Source organism: Euleptes europaea, chromosome 8, assembly GCF_029931775.1.
Source record: "Euleptes europaea isolate rEulEur1 chromosome 8, rEulEur1.hap1, whole genome shotgun sequence".
NCBI classification, from domain to species: Eukaryota; Metazoa; Chordata; class Lepidosauria; order Squamata; family Sphaerodactylidae; genus Euleptes; species Euleptes europaea.
In genome coordinates this window covers 40,700,404-40,722,387 of record NC_079319.1, presented here as the reverse complement: position 1 = coordinate 40,722,387, position 21,984 = coordinate 40,700,404, and the positions used below count along the sequence as shown (strand labels likewise).

Genomic DNA, 21,984 nt, shown 5'->3' with positions numbered 1-21,984 from the left:
GTCTTTCATTATTATTTGCATTCAATTAAATAAGGAACTGTAGTTTAATGTCAAATCAGTGCAATTTCAGAAGTGCCAAAGGCTCTGTACAATTATACATTCATCAAGCTGTGTTCATAATGCCTTTATATTGTGTATGCAAGATATATAATGATACCATTGTACTAAACTATCCCATTCTAAAGCAGCTGAGATTGGAATTTTTAAATTTTAATCAGATTGGCAGTAACAATAAAAAAGGAAAGTGCCTATAGTGGAAAGTGTCTTCATATACACACCATTTACACACAAGTAATCTGTGCTTTTTATCTATGTGTTTGTTTTTCAGTGAAGGATCACACAAGGGGCTACTTTGTTGGATGGGTTCTATTGAATATGGACTGAACGGGAGACCTCTTTGCATGGATGTGGAAAACAACTGCCAGTTGTGTCCTTCGATATAGCTCAGGCAGATGAATGGCTCATACTTCTCACAGACTATTAGTTGAATGGGACCAGCTTTTCTGCTAATCATACATCTGAAGTATTTGGAATCGAGGCTTTTACAAAGATGACTCATTTACATGCTGGACTCAGTCCAGAGACTATAGAGAAAGCCCGCCTGGAGCTCAATGAAAACCCAGATGTTTTGCACCAGGACATCCAACAAGTCAGGGATATGATCATCACAAGGCCTGACATTGGATTTTTACGTACAGATGATGCCTTCATCTTGAGGTTTCTCCGAGCCAGAAAGTTTCACCAAACAGATGCCTTCAGGTTACTGGCTCAGTACTTCCAGTACCGTCAGATGAACCTGGATATGTTCAAAAATTTCAAGGCTGATGATCCAGGGATCAAACGGGCTCTGATTGATGGATTTCCCGGGGTGCTGGAAAACAGAGATCACTATGGCCGGAAGATACTTTTGCTTTTTGCAGCCAACTGGGATCAGAGTAGGTAAATGTAGATAGTGTTCTTATCTTTTTATACATAATTGTTACTGCTTGTTAATACCTGTGGGGAGGATCCAAGCCCTTCCCTTCCATTAGACAGAGGAAGCTTTCTTTTTCTGTACAACATTCCTCACTCAGCAGAAGGGAATCCTTAGATCCAACCCTACATTTGGGGCCATAGCATTCTTTTGATAAAATGGTGTTCAAATCATGAGCATTTGTGAAATCTGATAGTAAGTGCTGCTCTTGAAGAATTTACTTCATTCTCGCTTCAGACATGTAGCTCACATTTTCCCCATACATACAGCAGGCATGCAATAAAATATTGACTTCAGTGTTTATTTGTACACAGTTAAATGTCAGGATATATGATACAATAGTTAGGGCCACAGTTAAAACCTGTATTGTAAAAACTAGAAAGAGCAAACAAAATGTAATTGTATTGGTAGGTACTATATAACTTTGAGAGCTCTTCGATTTCTAAATGAACAATTTGAATAGTCAAGAGGGGGAGATATACTTTGCACACAACAACCAATCTTTCCAGACAAGCTGGAATTGTATTTTATTAACCCAACAGTTGTAAACATCAGACAAGTCACTGCTCTGCAGGAAAGTGTACAGAGACTTGGTTTTAAAGAGAAAAGCATTACGAATATGTGATATAGCAATCAAAAACAAAACAAAAAAGCAACAACAACCACAGTAATGATTGTAAAAGATATCAATCAAATCCAAGTAGCATGCTTATCAAGAATGCTCCTCCATGGTCTAAACTGAGGGATGCCATCATCAGCACATGTTGTTACAATAGAAGGCTATTTTTAGATGTCAATTATTCCCATATAAGCCTGTGATCAGCTCCGGTGTTTCATACAAAGCAGTAAGTGACTGGCTAAAGGAACTTTACAGACATTGCCAAGAAATAACTGCCATTATTTCAAAGTTTCGTGCCAGTTTATCCTTGGAGTTTGTCACACAATTAGTGGTAAAGGATTCTGCAAACCCTCAAATTCCATTTTTGCTTCAGCGTTTTCTATTTGACACAGAACAGCCAAAATTGCTGTCTATGGCATCACCAGAGAAGTTATATGTGACAGATTGCAGCCATTAGTTCAGAGCAATTACACTCTAGTTAGAACAATTACATATCTTGCAGCCTGTGGTATTAATATCATTCTTGTGGGTGGGAAAAGAGAAGTTTAAACAGAATGATGCAATGACATGTGAAAGAAGGAAGGGATGCAAATGGATATTGTAGGGAATACGAAATGATGTGCTTAATTTCACTGAGTATCCAAGCTTAACCCTTTTGCTTGTCTCTCTTTGGATCACAGGGAGTTGTTGCTATTGACAAGGTAGTTAAGGCAGGGGCATACAAAGCTCCAACAACTGCTGACCTCCTCTGCTGTTTTCAGCATGCATTGGCCAGGACTGAGATAGTTGGCAATGGTCCCTTAAGACAGGTCTTTCAGGCCTACTTTTGAACAATCTTCAGTGGGACAGGCAGCAGACAGGTGGCCCTATGTGCTCCCTCCTGCCATCAGCAGTGACAGGAACAAATCCTTCTAAAACAGGAGACAGCAGAAGCATGGAAGAATAGGTTACATGGACTTGAGCAAAACTAGCATGGGGATTCCTGTGTAATCAGAAGCCTTAAAGGTTAGCTCACATAGTGTAGTCCTGTGCAGCTTAGGAACAAACCCCCAAGGTCTGAACAGAGCTGGCTCAGGTAAGAGGGCAAACCACTGAGATCCCACATGCAATGTTGCTTTTGTTTTCCCATTGCATTGTATCCTATTGGATTCTCTTGAAAACTTTTCAAGAGGGAAGTTTAGTATCTACGCTTAGAGTGGAAAGAAATGGAAATTGATTGAAACACTGAAGGTTTATAGATTAACTACCTGAACATTTCCTCTTTCCCTTTATCAATTGGGTGTATCAATCAGGTACCAATAAAATTAGATTGCTCCGCAATACTAAATGAGTTAGGGAAAAGAGTTCCCAAATATATAAAGGAATGCTCACAGGACCACAGGAATGTTTCTTGTGTTGTTGCTGTTTATTTTTTAGTAAGAAGGCAGACTTGAAAATTATTGTTTGTTATTTCTCTGTGTAAAAATTAATTTAGGTGTCTTTTGTGGCACAGGGGCACAAGAAAATGCTAGGTGTCAATTTCACCGCCTAGAAAAGATAGCATTCATCTAGATATGTCTGGCAAATTTGTGTTATCACAAGCAGAAATGGTGTTCTTTATAAAGATCCTTCCCTTGTATGAAGGGTAGACATGTTGTTGTCAGAGAAGAGGCTTCATTGCAAGGCTCTTCCTGTGTCTTGACCAAGGGAAAACTAGGAAGGCCTCATTTACTTAAAGAATGTTTCAAGATAAGGCACTAATAAGGAAGTTCATGCCAGAAGTCCCCAAGCCAACCTGGCCACACTGGATTCTGAGTAGGGTTGCCAACCTCCAGGTGCTAGTAAATCAAACAAAAAGGCACCACTGTACTCATACCACATAGGTTTGGAAATCAGTACAGAAAACAGGGTACAAAATAGCAACTTTCTTATTGGACCTGAATTTTCTACTATTTGGAAGAATACCCATTTTGTACTTTGCATAGAGACTGCATCATACATGCTTTGTGTGTATATATGTATATATTTAGTAGGATAGTTCATTCAGTGTATTGATGTTTGCACAATTGTAAGTTGTTATTGTTTATTTTGTTTTAGTCACCAATAAGAAATTTGCTATTTTGTACCGTTTCCTGTACTGATTTCCAAACCTCCAGGTGCTAGCAGAAGATCTCCTGTTATTACAACTGATCTCCAGCTGATAGAGATCAGTTCACCTGGAGAAAATGGCCACTTTGGCAATTGGACTCTATGACATTGAAGTCCCTCCCCTTCTCAAACCCCTCCTTTTCAGGCTCCGCCCAAAAAATCTCTTGCCAGTGGTGAAGAAAGGACCTGGCAACCCTAATTCTGAGGAATATGCAGGACAGCCTACCTGCCCTTCTCCTTTACCCATAACCTCCTGGTAAGTTAGCAAGCCTCTCTGGTCGAGGGTTGCCATGTCTCCCTCTATGATGGGAGATCTCCTTCTGGCAACCCCCACTGACCCGATCACTATCAGGAGAAAAATAAGTATAACATTTGCTGTTGGCATAATGGTCTAAGGGCACCTCCAGAGACAACCTGGACAAGATGTAAATCCACTCTAGGAATCACTGAAAACTCTATGATTTTACCTTGTAATTTCCAGTGACTCGTACAGCAGAATGACACCACTTCTGGGTTTTCCTTTGAAGTGACTTAATGCAATTGCACTTACAGAGCCCCCAGCCGCTCCCCCCCCCTCCTGCCAATTGCCAGTCATTGGCTGGCAACCCTATTCTGGCCTCTTGGTCACTAATCCATTATTATTGAGACCTAGCAGTATGTTTTCCCCACACATATTATGTTCAATAACTTGGTCTGCTACCTATTCCTGCTCTAGGGAGGAGTAGGCTGTATGCAATGGACTTGGATACTAAATGTCCTGATTGAAGATTTGGATTCTGCTTTGCTGTGCCTGGCATGGTGTATCATGATATGGCCAGGGCTGTAGCAGCAGTGGAGAGAAATGACAATTGCTCTGCACCTGTGGGAAAATACAGGTGCCTTCCCTGAATTTGCTGAGCCGTAATACCCACTTGGTATGTTACCATGTGTATAACTTTAAAACAATGCAGTATTAGAACAAAGGTGATATGATTTCTTTCCTAGAGGGATAACAGTTGATTGAGACATCGTCTACTGAACCCACTTAGTAGTGCAATGAAAAAGAAAGAATTGCTATGAGCGCTGACCCAGGAAGCCACCAGTTCAAATCTCATGTCAGCCATAAACTCACTAGGTGGCCTTAGGCAAGCCATCCTCTATCAGCCACAATTCCTCGTTTGCATTACACCATCAAGCCATAAAATACATTCAGAGCTAAAACACTGACAAGCAGCAAGCCCAGCCTGCAATGAAAGCAGATGAAGAAGCAGGGCAAGAAATGCAAAACATTTATCTCCATTTCTGTATCATGCTAGGGCTACATGGCATTCTCTGTGCACCAGCTGCAGAGCCTGTCTTGCTGTATGTAAAAGGATTTTTTGTTTAAGACAGTATGATATCCACAGTGGAGTGGAATGTGTGTTAGTTAGCAATCATAGCACTGTGTTTCATAGATGTTATACAGAATAGCATTGCTTTTGAGAAGCCTACCCGTTCTCATTCTGTGCTGTGACTCACTGGCACTCATATGGCGAAGCAAGAAGCTGAATAAGACTCCAATCTAGCCATGTGTGATGAAGAATTTTTAGCCCTTATTTCATCAGTGACAGATGTATCCAAGGACAGTGGTTCTAAAAGTTTGTTTATTTGTTTGTTTATTTATTTATTATTTACATTTCTATCCCGCCCTCATTCCCAGCAAGCCGGGCTCAGGGTGGCTCACAACACAATATTAAAACATCAATTAAAATCTATATTAAAACATACCTTAAAAATGCATACCGCATATTATAAAACAAGATGGGATAATTTCACCTGCTGGACAGTCCTCACCAGCCAGTGAACCCCACAACCAGTTGAGGGGAGGATGGGGAGGCCAGCAATTTGTAACAACGGAAAAGCTTGCGGGTGCCCTCAGGTGTAGGCCTGGCGGAACAGTTCTGTTTTGCAGGCCCTGTGGAACTCATTTAGGTCCCGCAGGGCCCTGATGTTACTTGGTAGACTGTTCCACCAGGCCGGGGCCAGTTTTTGAAGTGGGAACCACTACTAAACTTATTGCATTTCTTAGAACCCACTAGCAAATTAACTTTACTTTCCCCCTCTACAACATAAAATGCAGGAATCTCAGATCAGTTGACTGAATATGTTTATATTTTCTAATCATGTTTAGCATTTACAAATAAATAGCAATAATGAGCTACTGCATGTATTTCATGACTATTGCTCGTATTACACAAGGCAAACCCCAATTTATTTATTTTTATTTATTTAAAATAATTTTATGCTGCCTACCCAGTCAGGGTCTAAAAGGCAGTGAACATAAAACAATAAACATTTAAGCAATTAAAATACAGTTAAAATATAAAATTCAATTAAAACTCATACATAACACTAGAAGGAGGTCCAAAAACATTATTGTGGGTACTTCAGCCTAAAAAGTTTTCACCTGCTGGTGAAAGACACTGATAGAGGGAGACAGACAAATCTCCCTAGGGAAGGAGTTCCAAAGTTTTGGTACTGTAGTATCGTGAACACAGGTCAGATCAGCTTTGCTTAACTTAAGAAGAGTTTTATTTAAGTTCTTTGGGCTGTCTCACTTTCTACTTGGCCTTCTTTCACTCGGCCTCTCCATTAGCTGCCTCAGCCATCATCTTACTACAGGGCCAAAACTAACAAACATGCAAATCAGAACTCACCCCCTAGAGGTTTCTTGTATACATTACAGCATTTCCCCCCCATTAAGTTTTAACTAAACTCCCCAAACCAGAATATAATAACAATAATAGTAATGGGCAAAACATTAAGAACTTTATACAACATAATCTTTCAAATGAGTTGGTGTAAATCTCTGTCGTGTAGAACGACGTAGTGGCAACGCCACAGGTGGTGGTGTTTTCAGTATGTCTGTAATAGTGGGAGGTACAGGATGATCAGAGTCCCCCTCATTGTGAACAACAGGAGACACTGTTTCTTCCAACTTCTCACTGTTAGTGACCTTTCTCCCAGGTGGATGTATAGTTGGTCTGTCTAAGTCTGCAAGAGAACCCAGACAGTTAGGGCCGATGGCTTGCTCCTGGGATGCGATGCTAGGTGCAGTTGGAGACAAGACAACATGCCTTCTCATTTGGTCCACATGTCTCCGCACAATCCTTCCATCTTGTAAGGTGACAGAATAAGACACAGAGCCTGTAACAGTTCTCACAGTAGCAGGTATCCACAAAGGACCTGAGCCAAAGTTTTTAACATAGACTGCCTCTCCAAGCATAAAAAAACGTTGTTTTGCTTGTCTGTCATGTTGCCTTTGCTGTTGTTTATGATGCATACGTCCTATCAGGCATGGGTGTAACAAATCAAACCTGGACCTCAATTTCCTGCCCATTAGCATTTCAGCTGGAGATAAACCTGTGGTAGAATGTGGCAAAATTCTATAATTGAACAAATACCGTGCAAGCTTCATATTTAGACTGTCACCTTTTATTCGTGAAATGCCTTCTTTAAAAGACTGCACTGCATGTTCTGCTAGGCCATTTGATGCTGGATGGTATGGGGCAGAGGTAACATGCTGAATGCCATTCTGTTCCATAAACTGTTTGAACTGTTGACTAGTAAAGGAACTTCCATTATCTGTCACAAGCATTTCCGGTAGCCCATGCATACTGAAACACATTCTTAACTTTTCAATAGTAGCTTCACTAGTTGCTGTAGACATAGGAAAAATCTCCACCCATTTTGAATGTGCATCTACCAATACTAGAAACATCTTACCCAGAAAAGGACCTGCATAGTCTACATGTAATCGCCTCCAAGGTTGATCTGGCCACTCCCAAGGGTGGAGGGGAGCCACAGCAGGCATTTTACGGCTTTTCTGGCAAACATCACATGCCTGTACCATGTGCTCAATTTCATAGTCCATTCCTGGCCACCACAAGTAGCTTCTAGCTAAGCCTTTCATCTTAGTGATCCCAGGGTGGGCCTGGTGTAGGTCTCGTAATATGGTCTCACGTCCTTGTTTTGGAATCACCACACGGGCACCCCACAATACACATCCATCATAGACACTCAGTTCCCATCGACGTTGGTAGAATACTACAAGTTCTTTGTCGTCCAAAAACTGTGGCCATCCCCTTAATATAAATTCTCTGACTTTGGCCAATACGGGATCTGTATCAGTCCATGACTTTATCTGCCTGGCTGTCACTGGCGGAGTGGCAAGGCAGTCCATTAGTAAGACACGATCGTCATCATGTACTGTTGTAGGCACTTCAGGTAATGGTAGGCGGCTCAAGGCATCTGCATTGCCCAGTTCTTTTCCAGCTCTATATACAATATTATACTCATAGGCTCGCAAGGTGACCGCCCATCTCTGGATCCTAGGTGAAGCCATCTGTGGTACTGCTTTCATTTAATTAAATAATGAAATCAGAGGTTTGTGGTCTGTGCAAATTGTAAAATTCCATCCATAAATATATTTATGGAATTTTTGAACTCCAAACATAACAGCTAATCCTTCGTGATCCAGCTGTGAATAATTGTGTTCTGCAGGGGTCAGGGTTCGAGACACAAATCCTATGGGTTTCTCAGATCCATCCTCCATCTGATGAGCCAGAACCACCCCAATTCCGTAAGGGGAAGCATCACACATCAAAACCAAGGCTTTATCCAGTTGATAATGAACCAGCACATCTGAAGACTGCAGGAGTTGCTTTGAGTTCTCAAATGCCTGTTCCTGAGAAGCTCTCCAATGCCATTTGACTCGTTTCTTGAGCAAGGTGTAAAGAGGCCAAAGGAGTGTTGACAAGTTAGGCAAAAACTTACTATAATAATTAAGCAATCCTAAATATGCTTTCAGCTCAGACACATTCTTTGGTCTGGGAGCTTCCCTAATTGCTTGGATTTTGCCTATTACAGAGTGCAGCCCTTGAGCATCCACTTTATATCCTAAATAGATCACCTCTCGTTTCAAAAAAGAACACTTACTTTTCTTAAGGCGCAATCCTGCCTCCTTCAGTCTGCGTAAAACTTCAGCCAAATTCAGTAAATGTTCATGCGTTGTGGTTCCAGTGACTAATATGTCATCCAAGTAAACAAATACGTGAGGGATCCCTTGAAGTAATCCTTCCATAGTCCTCTGGAAGATATCTGGGGCAGATGAGACCCCAAAAGGTAGGCAATGATACCTGAACAGACCTTTGTGTGTGTTTATGGTAACATAGTCCTTTGAGTCTTCATCCAGCACAAGTTGTTGGTAGGCATGACTCATGTCTAATTTTGTAAACAGCCGACCTCCTGCTAATGCAGCAAAAAGATCTTCTATTTTAGGGATAGGGTATTGTTCCAGTAGTGCTACCCTGTTAACAGTCAATTTGTAATCTCCACATATGCGCACAGAACCATCCGGTTTTAATACAGGCACAACTGGTGCTGCCCATTCTGAAAACTTGACTGGTTCAATAATACCGGCTTTTAATAATCTTGCCAATTCTATTTCAACTTTTTGTCTCATTGCAAAAGGAACAGATCTGGGCTTAAAGTAATGAGGTGTACTGTTCGGTTTAACATATATTTTTGCCACTGTACCCTTCATAGCACCCAACTCTTCCTTGAAAACTTCCTGGTGCATAGATAATATATCTTCCAAGGAAAATCTTTCCTCCTGGTTGAAAACCTTAAACTGTTGTTCAAAATTTAAACCTAGATCAGCTAACCAGTCCCTGCCCAGTAAGTTGGGGCCACTCCCTGCAACCACTACCAGTGGTAACAGTTTTACTTTATCTTTGTAGGACACAGTTACCAAAGCTTCACCTAGTAGCTTAAGTGTTTCTCCTGTATATGTTCTTAATTGAATTGTACTAGGCTGCAACAAAGATGCCCTCCCATCCTGCCCGAAAGCCTCAAATGAAGCTTGACTCACAAGAGTTACACTGCAACCTGTGTCTAATTCAAAGGACACCTTCTTGTTGTTTACAACCAAAGTAATGCGAATAGGATCCACCTTAGGAAGTTTTGTTCCAGTCAGACTGTAAATTGTATATACCACCTCCTCATCTACACTTACAGGACTTTCCTCTTCCATTGCATACATCCTAAGAGTTGTGGATTGACGTTCCATATTATTTTGCTTGGCAGCACTCTGTGCCTTATTCTTACAGACTCTTCTAATATGGCCAATCAGTCACAGTTGAAACATTTTTCATTTTTAAATTTACAGGTTGAGGAGGCATGGAATCCAGCACAATGGTAACAGTTCTCACTAAGTTTCTTTTCCCTTCTGGATTCTTTGACAACTTTGAGTACGTGTTCAGGTGTCCCCTGCATGAGATCCTGCTTCCCCTGTTGTAGGGTTGGTGCCTGCAAATCCTGCAAATTCTTAGTTGCTGATTCCATAGCCAGGGCCAACGTTAGTGCAGAATCAAAGGTCAGGGAAGATTCAGACAGTAGTCGCCTCTGTATTTTTTCATCATTTATTCCACATACTAACTGATCCCTTAACATCTGTGTCAAAGTGGTACCATAATTGCAGTTCTGAGAAAGCTTCCTCAGTTCAGCTATGAACTCCCCTATAGACTCCCCAGACTTTCTGGATCGTGAATTAAATTTAAAACACTCCACTGTCTCACTGGGAGTGGGGTTAAAGTGGTTCTGCAACAGATTCACTAATTCTCCAAATGTTTTATCACTGGGTTTTTCAGGAAGTAAGAGATTTCTCATTAAACTATAAGTGGAAGGTCCCACAGTGCTGAGCAAAATTGCTCTCTTCTTTCCCTCATCTATGACATCATTTGCAGTGAAAAACTGTGAGAATTTCAGAGTATTCCTCCCAAGTTTGTTGCTGCTGATCAAATTGTGATACAGTCCCCAGGGTGGCGGCCATTTTCTCTTAGCTTCAGGAATACTCACGAAGGAAAAGCAGCTGCTTCTTTGCCAAAATGCCTTCAGTTTATCCTCGTTGCCAAATGTAGTATCGTGAACACAGGACACATCAGCTTTGCTTAACTTAAGAAGAGTTTTATTTAAGTTCTTTGGGCTGTCTCACTTTCTACTTGGCCTTCTCTCAGTCGGCCTCTCATTTAGCTGCCTCAGCCATCATCTAACTTCAGGAGCCCTCCAGGGCCAAAACTAACAAACATCAAATCAGACCTCACCCCCTAGATGTTTCTTGTATACATTACAACAGGTACCATGATGGAGAAGACCATTTTTCGGGTCATCACCCATCTAGCCACAGATGGTAGGGGCAACTGAAGCAGGGCCTCTGAGGATGACCAAAGTGAGTGTGTAGGTTCATGTGGGAGAAGGCAGTCCTTAAGGTATGTTGGTCCCAGGTCATACAGGACTTTAATTGAGCACCTTGAATTGAGCCCGGAAGCAAACTGGAAACCAGTGCAGGTGTAACAAGACCGGAGTGATATGGTCCCTATGACACACTCCAGTCAACACTCTGGCGACAGTGTTCTGTACCAACTGTAGCTTCCAGACAGTCTTCAAGGGCAGCCCCACATAGAACACATTGCAGTAATCTACTCTAGATGTTACCAGGGCATGCATCACAGTGACAAGATCTTTTCTGCCCGGGAAGGGCCGCAGCTGGCTTACCAGCCAAAGCTACTGAAAGGCCACCACTTTATCTAACAGCAGTCCCATGTCTAGGAGAACCCCCAAGCTATGAACCTGCTCCTCTAAGGGAAGTGCAACCCCATCCAGAACAGGGTAATAACTGTTAATATGCCATCCTGTTCCTCTTTCTCCTCCTTCCTAGTGCCACAACCCATCTGTGAGAGAGTCACATCCCACTTTTGGATCCTGACCCACAGTTTGACAACCACTGAGCTAGGAGGACTTCTACTAAAAATGTGTCAGTTTATGCACACAGAACAGAGAATCAATGTCCCCCAAGTTATAATAGTTTGTGAACCTTGATGCTTCCTCCTGTGTCTCTTGCATGCTCAAGGCACCTGGTTGTGCTTCGGTAACAGTGCAGTCCTAAGCAGAGTAACACTGTTCCAAGCCCATTAACTTCACTGGAGATAGCAGTGCTGTGGATTGCCTTGTAAGCGTATTCCTTGTATTAAGAACAGGCCTGTTATGGTAGGACTTGGTTGCTTTTCAGGCACCATACCCTGGTGTTGGGCATACAAGACTGTAGAGAAGGTGCTTTCTAGTCTTAATGGTTTTATGTGCTCATCTAAGTACTAGAAACCGGAAAACTGTAGCTATAAACCATTATCAGATAGCCCGATCCATACCACTCTAGCAGAAATAGTTTCTGTTTTACAATATAAATGAGGGGAAAAATAGTAAAATGCATGGTTACATAAGTAAGATTAATGCAGACTATTAAGAAGAAAGGACAGGATCTTCAGAATATCTTGAAAAAAAGGAGGATTTATTAAACAGGATACTGCGATGATCAACAATGAAAAATGCACACTTTCATATCCAATCATGCTTTGAATATGAATTGTTTTTCCAGTACCTGTTAGCACTCCTGGGGTCTGCATTGCTTGTAGCTGTTTTTTAAAAAATTAGGCAGGGACCAGACAATTAAGAAAATCAATTAAAGAAACAGAGATGGCTGGAAAAGTTAATAAGAAAAGACTAAGGGAAAGCAACACCGGGCTTGACAAAGTAAAATACAAATTCTGTTATGCATACTGATATTTATATTACTTTTTTAACATCTGATCTGGAAAAGATGCAAGCTAAGCAGACATGGAAATATCTGAAGAAAAAGGTGAAATGACCTCATTAATTTCAGACAGAGGAGAGAGAGAATAAAAACAAACTGAAACATTTATAATATAATAAAGAGAAAGAACGGAGCTAGGCTTAGCTTATATCAGTGAGTTACACATTTGGGGCATCATGGAGAACTTTTCATGGCAGATGGGAAACTAAATTAAGCAGCCCCTTTCTCCGCAACTTCCAATGACTTCTGATAGCCAACAGAGAAGGTTGCTTCCACACAGTGGTTTTTCTTCAGTTTGGCATCCAGGCTGGTAGGGTTGTTGTTGTTGTTGTTGTTTTTTGGGTGTGTCTGTTTTTTTAGCATCCGTGTGTCATCTTCCCCTAATAATCCATTTTCTGGGGTTTCCTCTGCTTTGCTGCATTCTTTCCCAAACAGAATGATATTTTTGGAAAGACCGCAGCAGAAATGCCATGGCATGCCACGTGGACAGGGAGATTTGTATATTTGAAGGTCCTGCCCACATTTGTGCTCTTTCCCTTGCCTTTGCCTCTGCAGTTGCCACCACCTCTGCCCCATATTACCACATGGTTTTTCTCAGGGGTTTTTTTAATTGACAATTGCTAGCTTGCTATAGCACAATAATGTTACAACAATCAATTGCCATGATCTACCCATTCCTCTATATTCCCAACATTTTTAAAAAGTATCTAGAGACTTTTTTTTTCAAACTAAAGCTGGATATTTATATAAGCTAGTAGACTGTGGCAACAGATAGATTCAATGTCTTGTGCTATATCAATCTAGTAATTGCTGATTTTAAAGCTGTCATTATCCTCCTTAATTGTTGTTGTTGTTGTTTGGCAGCCCACCACTCCTTTAAATAACTGTACACAGTGTGGGTGCTCTGTGGGGTCATTTTGTCTGCTGTGGGTGGAATATTTTACTTGGAAAGAAAGCTACTACAAGAGAAGGTTTGAATTTTGGCTCAGGTGTACTAGTACTGATTCAGACAAGCTATAGGATGAATCTAAATTTGCCAGATAATAGAGGGCAATCAAAACTGGACCATCAACACTCAGAATAAGTTCCACTAGTATTAACAGCATGGTTCAGGTTGCTGAATAAGAATATTTAGTACACACAAATGGAAGTTCTTAGTATATTGTTGAGGAAATAGTTTCATATCTTAGTGCAGGTGGGAATGAGAAAAGAAAGACAAAAAACCTAGGAAAACAAAAGGAGGTTTAGGGTGATATTGTTCAGGAAATGGTTTTATAGTGGAGTGAATGTGTGAGGAAAAAGGAGAGTAAGACGAACCATTTTAAAGTCACATTCCTAAGGAAAAACAGTCAAGACCCTGTGGGGATTCTTAAAGACTAACGCATTTATTGTGTGTCATAAACTTTCATGAGTCAGAGTACACTTTCCCGTCAGGTGTATTCAGTAGGCAGTGCTACAAACAGCAAAGGGCAGCTGTGGGAAGGGGAAATAGTTACTGCACATTACACTAGCATAACATTGTGTTGCATAACATTGCACAGATGAACAAGATCCAATAAAAAGGTAAATAATCTGTTCCGAGTGGTATAGATTATTGCCAACTGTTGATGGATTAGCAAAATAGGATGAATCTGATTAGTGTATATAAACCTGTAAGGAGCAACGATTACTTTACGTAATGAGTCAACCGCTCCATGTCTCCACTGAGTGTGAGCGTATCAAATATACATATTGAATACCAACTCAGCAGCTTCTTGTTCGAGTTTCTCTTTAAAAAATTTCTGTGGAAGTACTGCAAACTTATTTCCAGGGAGGCCAAAATGCTCTCTCACTGATTCTTTTGTTTCCATTTTTTAGTATCTGATTTGTGTCCATTTTCTTTCATGCACAAAAAATTCCACTTTGGCAAGTGTAATAAGAAAAGGGCCTTGGCTGGCACATGATAGCACATATCAGGTAGGGTTGCCAGGTCCCTCTTTGCCACCGGTGGGAGGTTTTTGGGGTGGGGCCTGAGGAGGACAGGGTTTGGGGAGGGACTTCAATGCCATAGAGTCCAATTGCCAAAGCGGCCATTTTCCCCAGGTGACCTGATCTCTATCGGCTGGAGATCAATTGTAATAGTGGGAGATCTCCAGCTATTATCTGGAGGTTATGCAAAAACAATCCACACAAGGCTCAGTTCTATACAGATATTTAAAAGGAGATAGTCAATACAAAACGTGGTGCAAGCAATATCTATAGGTGAGCGACAGTCAAACAAGAGAACATTATACAAAAATATCAAAAGAGAAGTCAAAGAACAATATATACAACAAATCTATGTCTAATGTTTCTCTTTGAGTCTTAAAGACTTTCCAGTATAATATCAGTCTTTGTAAGAGCTGGTCCCAAAAGTAGAAAGAATTTCTACAGATTTTCCAAGTGGGAAATCAGACTTTTATATCCACTGGCTATGTGCTGCAGGTGTTTCAAACGGAGTCCAAGCTGGCACTTATAGTAGAATGGAAACGTTTTCCAGGTAATAGACGCTTTCACCAATGATGGCTTCTTCAGCCTTGTTGTTTTCTTAGTGCTACATAGTAGTCTGTATTGACTATCTCCTTTTGAATATATGTATAGAACTGAGCCTTGTGTGGATTGTTTTTGCATAGCCTATTAGCATCGCACTGTGAATTGTTTTGTTTACCTGGAGGTTGGCAACCCTATGTGCAGGGTAATGCACCCTTGATAGTATGGTTGATGCTGGGTCCTGTGACAGTATCATTTGAGTTGTGTATTTGGCGACCGAGCTGGCACTGCAATTTGTTACAAGCGTAGTCTCTGTATTGGATGTACCCTTGTTGCCAGTGAATAGTTCCTTCAAGATGGGGGGGGGGGGTCTGCAAGTAAAGACTCCATGGGAGTCCAAGGTCTGTGGGAGGGAACAAACACCTTCTAGAAGTCATATATCCTTGATGATGTGCTGGACCTAGGGCTAAGGCATGGACCAGTTGCAGGAGTATGTGCATGGCAGCCCAAGGCCTTCCCTCTGATTAAAAAAAAAATGCTTCGAGAGACAGATGAGTCACCATAAGATCTGGCCCCAATACTCTTCATCAGTAGGAGAGCTGACTCAGCTTGTGAGAATTCTAATGTGGGACCCAGCAACACTTGTATGTAGGGAAACTCCATATATAAGGCTGAAGAAAGGCTGCAGACAATCTGGGCTCAGCTTGTTTGCAGTCCTGCTGATGAGACTTCCAGTTGTCTGTTTTGCTTAAATTCTCGGAACTTTGCTACCTGACCTTGGATTATTTTGGGACTGAGCTACAAAACCCTGGACTTTGACTTGAGACTGGAGCTCTAGAACCTTTGCTAAGAGATTTGATGTGGCCTGAGACTTGCCTTCAACCTGGTGAGTGGGACAGTATCTGAGCAGTCTTATCTATCTGTATGCAATTGGATACTGTAATTCTAGGAATGCTTTGTGTAAACCTTGGAGGTATTTGTTCCTGTCTGAAAGACTGTGGAAGATGTGGCCCTATCTCAGGGCTTGTCTATAGTAAAATTGATCTTGTGGTAGATTGTGGATGGTAACTTGAAGCATATAGGTAAGTGCAGCAATCAGTGGTCGCCAGCAGCTATACTGCAAATTTGGTGCCTCTGCCTTTGAAAAACACCCCTGAGCCCCGTAAAGATTCCCTATAGGCTTCAATGGGGAATCTTTGTCATTTAATAGGATCCAACAATAGCTGAAAAAGCAAAATCCGAAAAATCTGAATTTCTTTTTTTCTTTCTTTTTTGCTTTTTCAGCGTTTTTTGGCTTCTGTTAAAGGACAAAGATTCCCCATTGAAGCTTATGGGGAATCTTTGTGGGGCTCGGGGGGTGTTTTTCAAAGGTAGAGGCACCAAATTTGCAGCATAGCTGCTGGTGACTCTCCTTACAAGAACCCCCGAGTTTGGTTAAGTTTGGGTCAGGGGTCCAATTCTATGGGCCCCCATTTTTCCTCCATTGGAAACAATGGAGAATGGATAGGGGCACATTTGTTGCAGGCCCATAAAATTGGACTCCCTGGTCCAATCTTTATCAAGCTCTGGAGTTCTTCTAAGGAGAGTTCGCTTGTACCTAAATTATAGAAATATTTGTATATATGATTTTTAACCAGGTCTTTGTTGATTGGTAGGGTTCTGGTTTTCTATTGCTGAATAGTAGAATTCCTGTATCTTATTGCTGTATCATGCATCTTTTACTTATCTGGGTTTCACACCTGGTAATTATTTTGTATATTAGTTTACTTTCAAGTTTTATGGTATTTCATTCCTTGTTTTTAATACTGTGGGAAAGGTTTTATGAAGAAAACCTTTTTTTAGTTTTGTAAACAAATACATTATACCTCATCCTTCACTAACTTTTTTTGTAGTCTAGGATGTCTACTTTCTGGATGTGCTCCACTTTCGAACACTAGAAAGACAAAGTTTGCCACAAGGGTTATGCAAACTGTAACGTTTCTGAATCTAACTTGTTTTCTTCTCCTAAACTAGATCAAAATTACTAGGGGTTGACACTTATATTTTCCCACACATACAATGAAAATTGACTTTGCAGTCACTCCCACCCAAATTCCAGTGGAAGACATCATTGCAAATGTAGAATCTGCCATTCGTAATCTACCTGAAGAAGATGCTGAGGAAATAAGAGGAGAGACAGCAAGAATTCTACGAAAAGCAAAGCCCCCTGCTAGCAATATAACACGCAAGGAGAGAAACGCCATCAAGACCCTCAATGCAGATCCAGAAATCATTATTCTACCAGCTGACAAAGGCAATGCCACAGTGATCATGAAAACAGAAGAATACAAAAAGAAGATTGAGGAACTTCTGGACCCTGCCACATACAAAAAACTAAAACGAGATCCAACTTGCAAAATTACCAGGAAAACTAGCATTCTGATCAAGAATTCCACTCTTCATCCCGACACACACAGAAAACTATGCAAGACTGAAGCACAACCACCACGATTATATGGACTACCTAAAATTCATAAGGATTCCGTTCCACTCCGACCCATCGTGAGTGCCATTGGTTCCCCAACATATGAATTAGCTAAATATTTGACCACCCTCCTACAAGACCACATTGGAAAAACCACTTCTTACATCAAAGATTCAACTCACTTCATCAACAAAATCAGTCCGTTAAGACTCAATCCAAAGGATATATTAATCAGTTTTGATGTTGTATCCCTCTTTACCAAGGTTCCAGTAAAAGACACAATCTCATTGATTAACCAGATTTTTCCAGAAGATATAACAGCCTTATTTCACCATTGTTTGACAACAAGTTATTTCCTATGGGATCAAGAATTTTATGAACAGATTGATGGAGTAGCTATGGGAAGTCCACTCAGTCCAGTAATAGCTAACTTTTACATGGAATATTTTGAAAAGACAGCATTAGAATAAGCACCTTACAAACCTACAGTCTGGTTCAGGTTCGTAGATGATACATTTACCATTTGGAGCCATGGTGAAGAAAAATTAATGGACTTTCTAAACCATCTTAATAATATCCATCCAAACATTCAGTTTACCATGGAAAAGGAAATTGAGGGTAAACTCCCATTTCTTGATACCCTTGTCATCCGTAAATCAAACCTTCAGTTAGGTCACAAGGTCTACCGGAAACCAACTCACACAGATCGCTACTTACACAAAAACTCCAACCACCACCCCCGACAGAAAAGAGGAATAATCAAAACATTAATGGACCGTGCAAGACGGATCTGTGAACCACAGTTTCTCAAGGAAGAAACTAATCATCTAAATCACGCACTGCTAGCAAACGGCTACTCCAAGAATGAAATCAGTAGGGCCATTAAACCAAACAAAAATCAGAAAACTCAAGAAAAACAGTCTCCCATAGGAAAGGTATTCTTGCCATTTATTAAAGGAGTCACTGATAGGATGGAGAAACTTTTGAAAAAACATAACCTACAAACAGTGTTTAAACCCACCAAGAAAATACAACAAATGCTACGATCAGCAAAAGACAAAAGAGACCCCCTCACCTCTGCAGGAGTATATCGTATACCTTGCAGCTGTGGAGAAGTTTACATCGGGACCACAAAACGCAGCATACAAACAAGGATAAAAGAACATGAAAGATACTGCAGACTTGGCCAACCTGAGAAATCAGCAGTGGCTGAACATGGACTGACACAAACAGGACACAGGGTCTTATTCCAAGACACTGAAAGACTGGACAATTCTACCAACTATTTTGTCAGATTGCACAGAGAAGCCATTGAAATTCATAAACATCAGCACAACTTTAACAGAAAAGAGGAGAGTTTAAGAATGAATAAGGCTTGGCTTCCTGCCCTGAAAAACCTCCAGACAAAGACAACATTCAACAATAGCCATACAGATTAGCTTTGGATTACACACATTAACAGATCACTTCAGGATACAATGGTTCCATATTAACATACCATACCCTCATTAGCACATTATCTTGATACTTACAGGACAATACTTTTGCAGGACAATACTCAGCTCAAACCCAACCCCTTTCTGACTATATATTACTCTTCCTACACCCTTGACACTGAGAGACACTGTCCTTCAGTGTTACTACTCTGAAGATGCCTGCCACAGTTGCTGGCGAAACGTCAGGAAAGAAAATTCCAAGACCACGGTTACACAGCCCGGATAACCTACAAGAACCAACGAACTCTGACCGTGAAAGCCTTCGACAATATTTTGACTTTGTTTTATTTACAAAACTATTTGAGATGCCTGTCTAAACCTAACCTAATGAAATGTCTTCAGCTAACTAAACTTGATGCCAGAGTAAAACATACTGCAGTTGAGACCTACTCAGTACCAGATGATGGGGCAAACAACCAGAATGCCTGTTGTAGTTGGCCAGTGTTGGAAACAGGACAATGGATCTTTGGTCTGATCCAGTATATTTGTAAATAAATAGTTTATTACAAGAAAAATACCAATCCATTACATTTTTCTCTTTGTTAATCTGCCTACTAGGAGGGTTCCTGTTCTGCTACTTTTACTGTATATCAGCTTTCAGTTAAAAAAATTCACTTTCTATTGCTTGTTTAATTTATTCTATAGCTTGTCATTAGCACTTTCTTCTCCAGACAGGAAATACTACTGGGATTCCTTAAAATGCTCTTTATTTCAACTTTCTCATTGTTATGCTTGAATGTATAAATTGAATGGAGGTGAAGTTTCAGATTTGCTGCTGATAGCTCTGATTTATTGCCTGTGGTGAATCTGGCTGCAGATCTGACTTCATTAGAGTTTTCTTGATCACATTTAGTAATGGTTGCAATCAAGGTCAAAGGGGAAAAACAGTGCATTGCTGTTTTTGAAATTTGAGGGGAACTAAGAAAAATTGACTTGCTTGTCTCCACATCTGTTTAATTCCAGAAGAGTAAAAATGCTAGTTTGTTGCATCAAAAATGTGAGCTCAAAGATTAATGAATTTATTTAGCGCGAGCATTCACAGGCAAGAGCCTATTTTATGTCGAACTGTGTATTAAAAGAATTAGTGCACATATGTGAAGCTGTGAGGTACCCAGGACCTTGGGCAGACCTCCTTCCATCACTCCCCTGCTTTTGTTCCCCTTCCCGCAGGTGTCCCTCCAGTGATGTGGGGGGGGGGTCATGGCACTTTGTTCCTCCTCTTCCCCCTGGGCATCTCCTGTGCAGGAGAGAGAGAATCCAGCTGACAGGATGGTCCCTTTATAAGGCTGATGTGGCAAAGCCCAATCAATTCCTCTGAACTCTCAGGACTCAGGAGAGAAGGAGCTCTTGGGATAACTTCTAGCCTTCCCCTGCCCCACTTACAAAGGCAAATGTATTTCAAATGCAGCAGAGTGAGACATCTACTACGATTAATGAAACACGAGCTGGAAGTTTTATTTTAACACTAACTGACTTATATGTAATCAAATAACAATGAATTTTCCCACACAATGTTCATATAAACCTTTGAAATATTTGCTGTTTCTGAAGGACTATACTGAAATTAATGAACACTTTTTTAAAAAAAACAGCATTTATATATTTTCTTGCAATTTGTAGATAACCATAATCCTTTCCTTTCTCCTTTTTATTTCATCCCTAGGAATTCTTTCATAGACATTTTACGGGCTATTCTGTTATCCTTAGAAGTTCTCATTGAAGACCAAGAGCTTCAAATAAATGGATTCGTTCTGATTATAGACTGGAGTAATTTCTCCTTCAAGCAGGCCTCCAAATTAACACCTTCTATCCTCAAACTGGCCATCGAAGGTTTACAGGTATGTGGGTTGGGAGGAGCACTATATGCTACTATGAATCATATGATTTTAGTATTTAATGGAAGAATAACATTTCATTCTTGTTATGCAAAGAGAAAATAAACCTGAAAATCTTTTGATTATCAGGCAGCTGTAATTTGTTCAAAACACCAGACATGTGTTTGCTTATTGCTTTCATTTAGATTCTGAGCTGTTCTTAAAACAGCAATGTACTACTTACTACAGCAGTTAAGAATAATGTGTAGAGATTTGAGATTTAATCCACAAGAGACTTTCTGAGGATTAAAAATCTGTGACATCTGCCTAGTGGAAGCACATGCCACACACATGCGGTATCTCTCCATATCTGCTGCATGGTGTCTGGAGGCACAGTTGAACCTCAGTTACTTAATGGGTTTGTATTACCAAAATGCCATTTTCTTCTTCTTTTTAATGTGAACAATTTAAATCAGAGTAGTTCGGATATTTCTGCACTGTGCAAATATAGCTTTGTCATTGTGCAGTTTAAAATTCCAGTTGCTGACTTGAGCTTGGGAAATTCCTAAAGATTTGGAGATGGAGCCTGGGGAAGGCTGAGTCTGTGGGAGTGGGAGAGAGCTCAGTGGGCAACATGATGCCACAGAGTGTACCTTCTCAAACTGGCATTTCCTCCAGGGGGACAGATCTCTGTAGCCTGGAGATCAGTTGTAATTTCAGGAAAACTCCAGGCCTGACCTTGTCAGGGTTTCAGTACCACGTAGCATTCCAGTAATATAAACTCCACTTCAGACGTTACAGAAAGTTTAAAGTTTATTTCAGAGAAGCTTACGAGGTCAGCATCCTTGAGATGTCCAACGGCAGAATGACCAGAGAAAGACAAATACAGCATATATAGAACATACAAAGAATTAATTACAAGTAGACTTTGAAATGCAAGAACAACAAGTTTCTTTGAAGCTTCCACAAGGTGTTATAAATGACACTAGGAAGATCGATCTCAGATTTACAACGGGAAGGCTTTGAAGTGGAGGTGTTACAGTTTCCAGTCTCTGTCCCTCTTTCCCATGGGAACGGGGGGGGGGAAGAGAACAGAGTTTACTCATCCCGGGTCCAACTGGGTGTCCTCACTGACACTCCGCCTCCCCAAAGACCCCTCCCCGGAGTTTCTCGGTTTGGCGGGATACTGTCGATGAAACTCCGCTACCATGGTGGGGGCTTGTACGTGCACAGCGGAAACCCACTCATCGTGACTGGAGTTCAGGTGTTTCCAATGCACGAGATACTCCAGCTGGCCCCTTCGCAATCGAGAGTCTAA

General features: G+C 40.9%; 1 protein-coding gene across 1 annotated transcript in view; it reads left to right on the top strand.

Moving 5' to 3' along the window:
• The first annotated feature begins 402 nt into the window (after positions 1–402).
• CLVS1 (clavesin 1) overlaps positions 403–21,984 on the top strand; it is a 79,138-nt gene continuing 57,556 nt past the window's right edge. The window contains exons 1-2 of the mRNA XM_056854115.1: positions 403–939; positions 20,516–20,690. Coding sequence (XP_056710093.1) covers positions 551–939; positions 20,516–20,690 — 564 coding nt within the window. The 5' untranslated portion in view covers positions 403–550. The remainder of the gene's footprint in view (positions 940–20,515; positions 20,691–21,984) is intronic.